The 12441-nt window shown below is 36.3% G+C and overlaps 1 protein-coding gene across 7 annotated transcripts in view; it reads right to left on the reverse strand.

The window, feature by feature from the left end:
- Window positions 1-584: 584 nt before the first annotated feature.
- LOC128693894 (major facilitator superfamily domain-containing protein 12-like) overlaps window positions 585-12441 on the reverse strand; it is a 128809-nt gene continuing 116952 nt past the window's right edge. For 6 of the 7 annotated variants that reach the window (XM_070096910.1, XM_070096911.1, XM_070096914.1 and 3 more), the window contains exons 9-11: window positions 10612-10736; window positions 8918-9151; window positions 585-6668 (exon numbers count right to left, since the gene is read on the reverse strand). In XM_070096910.1, the coding sequence (XP_069953011.1) occupies window positions 6574-6668; window positions 8918-9151; window positions 10612-10736 (454 nt within the window). In that variant the 3' untranslated portion in view covers window positions 585-6573. The remainder of the gene's footprint in view (window positions 6669-8917; window positions 9152-10611; window positions 10737-12441) is intronic. The other variant, XM_070096915.1, reaches the window with a different exon arrangement.

The raw sequence follows: 12441 nt of genomic DNA on the forward strand, positions 1-12441 counted from the left end.
CAGGAACACGAGATGAAGACTTGTTTTCTACTGTCACTTATAAATAAAAAAAGTAATGATTCCTTTTTCATAAATGAACACTAACTTGTCATATACTTGCCAAAATACCGTTTCATGGTTTCACTCGCTTGCAGGACCTCGATGCCCTCCCAGCAAAAGCACAATTCTTATCTTTTATTTCTAACTTCTTTAAAAACCATCATTTCCTTTATTCCTTAGCTTTGACTTCCTTACTTGTGTCCTAAGTTCTGTTCATGAAATATCTACAGACATTGTACCAACAGCAGAGTAGATTTTGTACGATGGTTCCGAGTTGGCAGGGTCGCCATCTGGAAAAGACCTGGGCTGGCAAATGTACCAGCGAATCTACAACAACAGTGGTTCTGAGGGCACATACGTACCTTGTTTTAGACATACATCAGTGGTACACAGTAAATGTATCGAAGGATAAATATTGTCAGTGTAACTTAGTTACCATCAGTTACTACTTTCTTAAGTGTATTCTTGTCTCTGCAAAATTATTTTACATAATATTGAAAAAATTTATTAAACCTGATCACAAAAGGTACTGAATTAAAAGCTGATTTTATTATAGTGCATTTATTAAATATAAAATAAAGATATTTTTATAGTCACCATTTTCAGTGTAAAACATCACATTACATTCAGAGGGAAGAGTGCGCTAAACCCATAGGGGTTATACAGCGCCTGAGGGAATGGTAGTCAGTCAGGTTTGATCCAAGGAAAGGTAAATTAGGTTCAGTTCATTGGCTCAAGAACCCCCCTCATAAAGGCACCTACCTACCTTGTGGGTACAGAATATCACAGACAATCTAATAAAAGTACAGTGCAGTGCAGTACAATATATCTTATAAAAATTAAAAAACTAAGCATTTAAATAAATCTAGAAATTCTGTAATAAATCAGTTGAAGCAATTTATTATTCTAGTATGGTAACAAAAAATAATTACAATATACTACAATTAATTTTTATGCAAAAATTAGGACAGTAATTGCAGTACAACCATAAATGGTCCGTATTATGATTATTGCATGTGCATGGAAAGCTGTAAACCATATTGGCCATTCAGTGGTGCATGACAAAAGGGGTATTGAGAGCAGAATAGTTTTTTTTTATGGGGGGGGGGGATTAATGTATAAAGTGAAATGAATAACTAACTGAGCATAGTGAAATGTATAATGTAGGTGTCAGAAAGAATAGTACTGAACATAGAAGCTGCTTTGCAAGGGGCACATAAATCCAAAGGCGTAGGAGGATTATGATTATGGATCACAAGATGAAGTTAGAATGCAGCCTACTGTTAAAGATGAGCTTGTGCCAGACTACATAACATGCATTTGCACCCTTGTAAATAATTATTCTTGTATTCCTATTTAAAAAAAAAAAAAAAAAAAAGACGGTGACAGTATTGGGGGTGATCTCTGCCTGCACAACTTGAGCAGAGGCAGAGAGCATTGACCAGTCAGTGTGTGCAAAGAGCTACAGATTGAGCATTCAGCAGCCACTCAGCAGTACTTAAACTGGGCACCCAAACCACTAGCACTCCTTAAAAGGAGGTTCTTTAATGTCAGAGAGGGGTTCCTGATCTAAAGAATTGACCCTGGCCTCCCCTTCCTTGGATCAAACCCGTTTTCCTCCCATTTCTCTAGGTACTACATGACTCCTGCAGGTTTGTCTCCCTATGAATGTAATATATTTTATATACAGACTCAACAAATGATGGGCCTGCAAATGATGTTGAGTCAGTGTCAGTAATATAATCAAACTATGAGCTAAGCCCAAAAGGGTCATATATTGCTGCAGGGAGAGACGAGCTAAAAGAACGTGTGGATGTGGAAGTTAGCAGGGAGGGAGGGCAGGAGTATGCAAGCATAAGAGGTTAGTGGGAAATGGGGAGAATGCAGGAGGTAAATAAAAATCAAAGTTGGTGTAATAAGGTAGTTTCTGGTGGACTTCCAACAAGGCCAGACTGAGTGAGTTGAGGCAGTGGAGTTGGAAGTAAATTCTACTTCCTAGCTGATAAACAGAATATGGTGAACTAACCATGCAACCTGATAAGCCTTGCAGAGTGGTGCTGAGCACTTTTTCATGAAGTGCTGGTGAGTGAGGCATGTGTGGCCGATACATAGGCAGGAGAGAGTAGTTTCCCAAACACATCAGTGGGAATATGGCTAGAAATCCAAACGTTGTTTGAAAGAAAATTTGTGCTCCAACAAGGACCACCATTGTTGCCAGCAGTTGTGCTGTTGAGAGATCACTGAAAGGAATGCCCCTGTGTGAAATTGGGAGGGCCATGAACAGCTGACTAAGTGGCTGAGTCTGCTTGTTCATTACCTTGAACAACATGTCCAGGCACCCAGAAAAAAAATATGCATCTATTAGAAATATGGCATAACCAAAATTGCATATGAAGGATGAGGGGACTCAAATTTGGGTCTGTCAAATTCCAAAAATTTTTTAGTAAAAGATAAAAAGGTAAGAATACTCAAATTTCACACTACTTTCTAATATTTGGTCATGATTCCATGTGATTTGATTACCAATTGCTGTATGACCCTTTTCGGCTTAGTACTTAATTGATTATATTATTATTGATTACCACTTTCAGGCACTTAGGCAGAACCAGATAGCTTTTAAAGAAAGTGAAGTCCATTTTTTGATGCCAAATTTTTTTTCATTTAGTCAGTCAGTCAATCATGCAGTTTTGGTCACCATATTACAGAACAGATATAAATGCTCTGGAAATGTGTTCAGTCCATCAATCTTGATGGACTGAACACATCGACTCAAGGTTGAGGGACTGATTACCTCATTCTCCTCCTGTTCTTCAAGTTTCTCCTACGTATGGACTGATGAAGCCACTGTGTGGCGAAACGTTTCCTCAATAAAGATACCCAAGAGCTGCACATGTGTGTAATTTATCAACACGTCGGTTCTCTGAACCATTCATCTACAAAAATGTACAAAGGAGGATGACAAACTTGATCCCATGTATTTGAAATCTTTCCTATGAGGATAGACTGAGGGCCCTGAATCTGCGCTCTCTAGAAAGGCGTAGAATTAGGGGGGATATGATTGAGGTGTATAGATGGAAAACAGTAATAAATAAAGGGGATGTAAATAGCATGCTAAAAATATCTAGCAAAGACAGGACTCACAACAATGGTTTTAAATTGGAAAAATTCCAATTCAGGAAGGATATAGGAAAGCACTGGTTTGGTAAGAGTTGTGGATGAGTGGAACAAACTCCTGAGCACCATCATAGAAGCTAAAATGTTGTATAGTTTTAAATATAGGTCAGATAAATACATGAGTGGGTGTGAGTTGGACCTGACTAGCTTGTGCTAAGTCAGATGCCATGCTCCTTAAGTGAATGTGAACTGACCTGACTAGGTTGGGGCATTGGCTTGGGCCGGTGGGGGACTTGGAACTGCCTTGCATGGGCCAGTAGGCCTGAAGTGTTCCTTCTATCTTATGTTCTTATGACTTTTTTTTTTTTTTTTTTTTTTTTTTTTTTTTTTTTTTTTTGAATGGAGCTTTGCTTTCATTTCATTCCAACAATTTTTTATTGGATTCATGTCAGGGCTGTTGGGATAACATTGACAGTGTTCTCTCAGCCATTCCTTGACCTGTTTTGACATGCACAGGGCACTGTCTTTCATAGTGTGCTGTGCCATGACTCGTGTGGAATGTGAGGAAATGTTCCTCAAGAACATCTACTCTGTGTTAAAACTCTGCAAATGTTAGGTCACATTTGACCCATCATATATGGAATATGCCAAACCCATAGGGTTATACAGTACCTAGTGAAATGGGAGGCAGAGCCGACACTAAGAAAATCATTCTTAGATGATTTTTCAATTATGCTCAGTATTGATTTCTCTAAATGGGTAGCGGTACAAGAATAGGGAAGTGTATAGATGGAGGATCAAAGAGGACAAATATAAGGTGTAAGTTGAGAGTGAAGATAAACATTTATGAAGATTTATTCGTATGAAGGATGAATATTATAATCATGGGGAAGCACAACCCAGAGGGGTCATATAGAACCTAGCATATGTTAGATAATCAGGCTTAATCCAAGGAAGAGTAGTTCCATTTCCTTGGATCAGCAGGTAACCAACATCATGACATATATATGGGACAAAGAATAAACAAGAAGGGTATGTTTAGATAAGACTTCCTGGAGGTTTTTCCTGTTAGCCATCTTCCTTGGAGGGAAGTTCTGGAAAATAAATATTAAGAGGCAAAAAAAAAATATTCATATAAAATATTTCAAAGTCCACTAACAAGACATGTACAAAATACACTAAAACCTAATCAAATATTTATCTACATGCAATAAAAGCATAATCTTGCGTAATGTAGAAGCATAAAAAGAAAATCTAAAAATATTTTACATTGTCAAGCATTTGACAATACATAACAGATCTATCAGCTTGATTTTCTGTCTGTTGTGATTTGTGTACATACATGTAAATACTGTACTGTGTATTTTATACTGGGAACCAAGATACGAGAACAAGTTTTATAGGTTATGTCAGTGTCCAGTACATCCTTTTGTAAAATCACATGTCTACACACTAGATCAATAGAACAGGGTTCTTCAAAGTACAGGTTGTGATCCAATACTGGGTCATGAGATGCTTTTCACTGGGTCACATGGTCAATGTAAGATACAGCAGCCTCCATATCTCTCAGCCTGACATTACAGTACTAACAATATAACAGGTTCACAAACTCACACCAGTGCATCTAAAAGTTGAATACAGAAACAATGTCTGAAATATGTACCGCTGAGGAAGCCTACAAGATCAAATACAAAAAGAGAACATAAAAGAATGTACTTTATTGTAACACCCGAAAGTGAGTGTAACAATAAAGTTACGATAATCTTGACTAAAAATTACCAAGATAGAGCAGAAATTTAGAACATTCATACCAGATGGAAGCATCACAAAGGAAACAAAACCATCCTGGAATAAGGGGGGGGGGGGAAATTCATTATCTCATGGATTGATAGCCTGCTGTGGCCTGCCCTGCCGTATCCTTCCACTTGCCTGGGCATAAGCCTATAAAAGGCAGACGTACTTGGAAAATTTTTTGGGGGGAATGGCAAGTTGGGTGCGTTCTGACATCTGAAACAAATTACCATAAACCCATGTATTTTGGGGGTTGAGGTATGATATTTCTGGAATGGATTAATATCGTAACTCGAGGGACCTCTGTACTCTTACATTAGTTTATCACAGAACATTATATCTGAAATAAAACACTTTATGTGTATGAGTTATAAATTATTACAATCATGGGGAGTGCTAAACCTGTAGGATTATACAGCACATGTGGGAGGGATGGAAGGTACTCGGGCTCAATTCAGGGAACCGGAGCACATATGGGTTATAAAACTTGTATCTTACACTGATTATTATATCCACGAGGAAGCATTAATCCCATAAGGGTTATACAGCTATAAGTCAGTGCTAATTTGATTTTCAACATAAGACATCAAAGGCTGCAGATGTGTTTTCCTGCAGTGTATCCAGATGTTAAGTCTGTTATTGCCACTACATAATGCTATCTTATAATCAAATTAAAGTGCTAAACCCAAAAGGGTAACACAGCTCTTGTCACAAGGCTTCATGAACTATTATGCATTATCACAAATAATATAAACTAAACACCAAGCCCAAAAGAGTAACATTGTCACAATATATTATGATAATTTCATTTGGCTAAGAGTTTGCTGTATAATATAAAGTACACATTTCAAGATTTTTCTTAACACTAACAACTTGGAAAGTTCAAATATACTTTTAGCAGAGAACTCTGCTATTATACTTTTCATCCATAGTAGTATTATTCAAGTACTATATTTTCTAAAGCCTCAGTTTGGGTGAAACATTGTATAATAAATTTCACTGCTAAGTATCTTTGACCAACATGAACAGAGTAATATACCTACAATAATTCAGAATAGTTTATTAGCCTGAAATAATAATGTGAATAATCCATTCAGATAAATTCTAAGTTAAACATAAATGGTATGTTGTGCTATCGGAACACTTTTATATTTGTGAAAGTTCAAGGTTCTCCTCCATCAGTTCATTCTATTCCAAATAATCAGGGGTTAAGACTAAAAGAAAAAGTGAATGATGATAAACACACTTCAGTTTATATTATTTGTTATATATTAGATTTATGAATTTTTGTTAAATAAATTAACTCGAGTGCTTTTAAATCATGAAGAGTCTACTCTGTTTTGCAGCCTCTTGTATAGTACATTAAAAAGTTCAATATGTTTGTCACAACCTGATAATATATCACTGGTCAACCTTTAAAACAAGATGGATTAAAAAGTCATTTATTGGAAGAAAGTTAATTTTCTATAACCAATATATCTTCACTTGCAGAGATGAAGTTATATTACTGTGCTTAATTTTCTAGCAAAATAATAATCCATTAGTGAATATCCAGCAGTTTTGTACACTATTAATAATCACAACTATCCATTTCATCCATAATAAAATATGCTATCCTGCATTATTCAGCTATGCTACAGACACACCAGCACCATCTTCACTGTCAGAGGACGACGAAGACGATGATACACGAGCTCGCAGACCTTGTGGAACAGCAGCATACTCTGTAAAGTGGTAAACCAAGGTCATACAAAAAAAAAATTAAAAGCAATTTTGTTTTTTATTCTAGTAAGCATTTTCATATTTTTTAACTAAAGAAACACCTTAAGAATTTGGATATAGTAACATGAAATGGATTTGCATGTGGTTGATGGGCTAACAAGAAAGCAATTATAAAAAAAAATATTACAGCAGTAAATAGTGGAAAAAGCATAAAAACCATTATGGGTTTAGTTCTTTTGTCAGTATAATAATATACACTGAGATTAAATTACTATGAGTCAGACTGATGTCAGACCTGTCTCGGTCACTGGCTCAAAACTCAAGTATCTGAGTCTGAGTCACTTATCCACTATACTGTTTTCCCATTTATTATTATTATGCATGGTGAAATTTGGAAGCACTGAATGTGCAAGGGTCATACAACACATGGAAAAAAGGGTAGTTCCAATTTCTTGGATGATTAATTTCTTGTTATTAACCCTTTCACTGTCGAGACCCCTGCTCATAAACTTGCTCTCAGTGTCAAAGAATTTTCAAAAATAATCTTATGAAATGATAGAGAATCTTTTCCTGATGGTAATGACACCAAAATTACAAAATTTGACAAAAAACTCAAAGAATTATGCTCTCGCAAAGTTAGGGGTCTCAGCGGTATATGAGCATCAGCAATTTCACCTACTTTGAGCCCTAGTTTTGGCCAATTCCTTTGTTCCAATCTACCAAACTCATAGCTATTTCGCTAAAACTCCATTTGTTCTATTGATTGAGTACAAGAAACTGCCTATTTACTGATTTCAATTACCCAATAAAGGGGTCAGAAATTGGCAATTTGGCCAATTTCACACAAATTTCAAAAAAAGGGTCCAGAATAAACAATGCAGACATTCCTGGCACTAAAATAACATTTTCTCTGTTCATTAGTCATGTCTCCAGGTCCCTCATATTACTCTTGCTTTCCATTTTGAATTATTATTCACATAAAAAATAGAAGATTTACTGTTATGCAGACTACTGCATTATTGTAATTGTATAAATAATGTCACTCCATTCGTGACTGAGTATTGGACTGACCAGTTGGACACGTATTTGATGGTGATGTCATTTGTTTACTCTTGAACATTGGCAAAAATCAAACATTTCCGCTAATTTGAGCTAAATTTCAAGGTACTTTTCGTCATGAAACCAATCAAAGTCATCTCTATTTCTGTAATATATCTTCCATTCTCTCAAATGAGACCAAGAAAACGAGAATACAACCATAAATACCATACGAAAATACACCTCAAAGTCGGCGTTTTATATCAAAAAGTCGGATTTTTTTCTCGTGCACTGCGTGCTGCAGGACTTTTTTTTAATACTGCGCACACTGACCACACAGATGCATTCTCTCACATGTAGGTGTACCAGCTTTCTCCCACTAGATCTGAAGCCACTAGAATTTTGGCATATTACTATGTCACTGACACTAACTTGTAAGCCATACCTATACGTCACCGACAGTGCAAGGGTTAAAAGATTAGATCTATCATGTCATTAATATCATACTTCTGTATATTGGTCTAAAGAAACAGATAACTAATGTTCAACATAAGAAAATGATGACTAAAATAAGCATATTTTAAAATATGCTATTTTAATTTGTTAAAATGTAACACACACAAGCAATTAAATTATTACCAGTGCAATAATTTATCCACTTAAATGTATCGACAAATAAAATTTGTTTCCAAGACATGCAGTATTCAAAACACTCAATTCACCTTTTGTATATCTGCATTATCCAACTACCTGTACCATCTTTGTTAAACAATGGAATTATACTCGAACCTTTTTTGATTGTAGTTTTCTAAAGCTTGAGTTACTAATTCATGACAAAGTTAAACCAGTGTGTGGCTGCAACCCATCCTTTCAAGAGAGCATTTGTTTTTCCTATAATTTAAGACCATGGAAAAATAATCAACATTTCATTATGCAAGAATGGTGGGTTTCCCATGTACAGAATGAAATGCATCTAGGTGTGTCCCAGTTTTGCATTGCATCGATAGAACATCCCTTCAAGAAACTTATTTTTGAGTAATTTAATGTAAATTATCCAATTATAATTTTTATTACATATATGAGGGAAGAGAAATCAGCATAACTCCATATACACTGTAGCTAGAAACCAATGCTCTTTCTTATAAGGAAACATTGCTAGTTAAAATGTATGTTTAGTATGACCCATGCTTTATATACTAGAGAAAACCTTCACCTTCTGACCCTGGTTGGTTATTATCACTTGTAGTGTTGGCCTGTTTCTCTGTACCAAAGCCATCACAAATACTCCTTACAGATCCAACACTTGCAGCTGCCATTGCACTTGATGGGTCTACACATGCAATTGTGTACATTGTTGAGTTTGTATAAGATGGTGTGCTCCCTTGAGTGTCTTCATCAGCACCAATGTTCTCTGAATGTTCAGGGGCACAGTCATCTGACACATTACCTAAGAATAAAGTGTCAAGTAAAACCAACCTATTATTGTAAACAAACTCTTGGGGATTTCATAAATTGGAACTTTGCTCAATAGCACTGCCCATTTTAGTTATATATTTTACCAAAGTCAGTAGATAAGAGTAATGAATACAACAGCAGAAATATCCCTCATAGAAATTCAACAATAATCTCATTTTATGCTAGCAAAGGTCCAATTCATACACTACATATACAGCACTTGTTAGTGTGTAACAAACAATATCCAAGGCAAACAGATCAAACAGATAAATCTATTTCACCAGAATACACACACCGTTATTTTTAACCACTAAAATAATTAGTGTTTTATTTTATGTGCATGCATGTTTAAAAGGTTTCTACAATAGTAAGACAAATGACTGCTGACTACCTGAGGGAAATGAAAAATCTACACATTTAGGACACCTTTATTGCAAGTTTGTTTCAGGACCTTGATCACTTCAAGTACACGATCAAAGTCCTAGGACTGAAATTTGTTCAGTAAAGGTGTCCTAAGTGTAGGCATTCTTCCCTACAGTATATGAAATATATTTATAAATATGCTCACAAAATACAAAATATACATTATATCAAATAGTCCTGGGTGGTTTGATTGACAGAATGGTACTTGATTCCACAATGTGAAACTTTCTGGTGACTATCTGCTCACTGTAAGCAACAACTGAAACTTAGCTTAGTTTCAGAAGATTATTGCAGACTACAATTACAGTGACCCCAAAGCTATAAACACTCGCCAGTTTAAATGAGCCTCCAAACATCCTTCACCATGCAGGTATGTACTGTATTTCTCAAATCCAGAACTTAATTTCAGCTGCCTAATTTTCCAAATTTAACCTTATAGTTAAACATAACCACAAAATTACTAATCTCCACTTGATTAACAAATTCATAGGTCATTAACAATCATACATTTAAGACTTAAGTATAGAGACTATGGGTTTGAGATGTATGAGAATAGATGTACCACAAAAGCTGGAGCTGTGAGATGCAATGGTAGGGGTCAGAGTTGCACACTCAAACCTCTACCATTTGAAACTTAAACTGGAATGTTCCCCCACAATTCCTATCCACCCAAAGTTTATAGTCTTGTGATCACCCACTCTTGCTCTGTCTTTTCTAGATGAACAAACTGTCTCAACCACTCATCGACTATCTTCAAATTTTTACACTCCTTATTCCCTGCATATTCACATCATACATGGATCTCAGGTACTACTACAAATAACCTTTATTACAAAACTAATTTACCTAAAGAGAAGGTACACATTTATGTTCTACCATCTCGTCAAACATTAAACTAGCTACAGGTACCATTTTGAAGATAAAATTCCAGTGAAAATTATTACATGCAGCTAACTTACAGTGCAAGATACACAAATAAAATCTAATACAGGCACTGTATATATACTCCTGAACCAGTTACAAACTCACCTTTTTGGCGATCACCAATATTATTGGAAAGGGAAAGAACAGCAAACAGACCAAGCATAGCTGCGGCTCCACATGCTATCGCCAAAGCTTTCTGGTAGTAAGAAGAGCAACGAGGACAGCAGTTGCTAAAATAAGAGAAAAGTCTTAAATCTTACAAGAATTAGAATTGAAATTTAAGCATTCACGTTTATACAGTACACAAGTAATTTCAGGGTTAAATTGAAATTATTGTACTCATACTGCCTCTCCTCACTTAACTACGGAGCTCTGTTTCTGAGACCACATCGTTAAACAAATTCGTCGCTAAGTGAGGAGTATGAGATAATGGTAGTGAGTTTGTGTCAACCATCTTTGATATTGTTTTAATGTCACCTTTGCACCATTTATAACATTTCTGGTATATTTTTAAATGTTTATACAGTAATGTACTGTATACTGAAATAAACAGAATAGAGGAAATCAACTCTAATACGTATACATTATACATGCACATTTTTTTTTTTTTTTTCAACAAGTCGGCCGTCTCCCACCGAGGCAGGGTGACCCAAAAAAGAAAGAAAATACTTTCATCATCATTCAACACTTTCACCACACTCACACATTATCACTGTTTTTGCAGAGGTGCTCAGAATACAACAGTTTAGAAGCATATACGTATAAAGATACACAACATATCCCTCCAAACTGTCAATATCCCGAACTCCTCCTTTAAAGTGCAGGCATTGTACTTCCCATTTCCAGGACTCAAGTCCGACTATATGAAAATAACCGGTTTCCCTGAATCCCTTCACTAAATATTACCCTGCTCACACTCCAACAGATCGTCAGGTCCCAAGTATCATTCGTCTCCATTCACTCCTATCTAACACGCTCATGCACGCTTGCTGGAAGTCCAAGCCCCTTGCCCACAAAACCTCCTTTACCCCCTCTTTCCAACCCTTTCGAGGACGACCCCTACCCCTCCTTCCTTCCCCTATAGATTTATATGCTTTCCATGTCATTCTACTTTGATCCATTCTCTCTAAATGACCAAACCACCTCAACAACCCCTCTTCTGCCCTCTGACTAATGCTTTTATTAACTCCACACCTTCTCCTAATTTCCACACTCCGAATTTTCTGCATAATATTTACACCACACATTGCCCTTAGACAGGACATCTTCACTGCCTCCAACCGTCTCCTCGCTGCTGCATTTACCACCCAAGCTTCACATCCATATAAGAGTGTTGGTACTACTATACTTTCATACATTCCCTTCTTTGCCTCCATAGATAACGTTTTTTGACTCCACATATACCTAAACGCACCACTCACTTTTTTTCCCTCATCAATTCTATGATTAACCTCATCCTTCATAAACCCATCCGCCAACACGTCAACTCCCAAGTATCTGAAAACATTCACTTCTTCCATACTCCTCCTCCCCAATTTGATATCCAATTTTTCTTTATTTAAATCATTTGATACCCTCATCACCTTACTCTTTTCTATGTTCACTTTCAATTTTCTACCTTTACACACATTCTCAAACTCATCCACTAAGCTTTGCAATTTTTCTTTAGAATCTCCCATAAGCACAGTATCATCAGCAAAAAGTAACTGTGTCAGTTCCCATTTTGAATTTGATTCCCCAAAATTTAATCCCACCCCTCTCCCGAACACCCTAGCATTTACTTCCTTTACAACCCCATCTATATTATACGTACACAGCGCCCCTGCAAAGGCAGTGATTATGTATGAGCTAGGTGAAAGTGTTGAATGATGAAAGTATTTTCTTTTTGGGGATTTTCTTTCTTTTTGGGCCACCCTGCCTCGGTGGGAGACAGCC

The sequence above is a fragment of the Cherax quadricarinatus genome, chromosome 55, assembly GCF_038502225.1.
Source record: "Cherax quadricarinatus isolate ZL_2023a chromosome 55, ASM3850222v1, whole genome shotgun sequence".
Lineage (NCBI taxonomy): Eukaryota > Metazoa > Arthropoda > Malacostraca > Decapoda > Parastacidae > Cherax > Cherax quadricarinatus.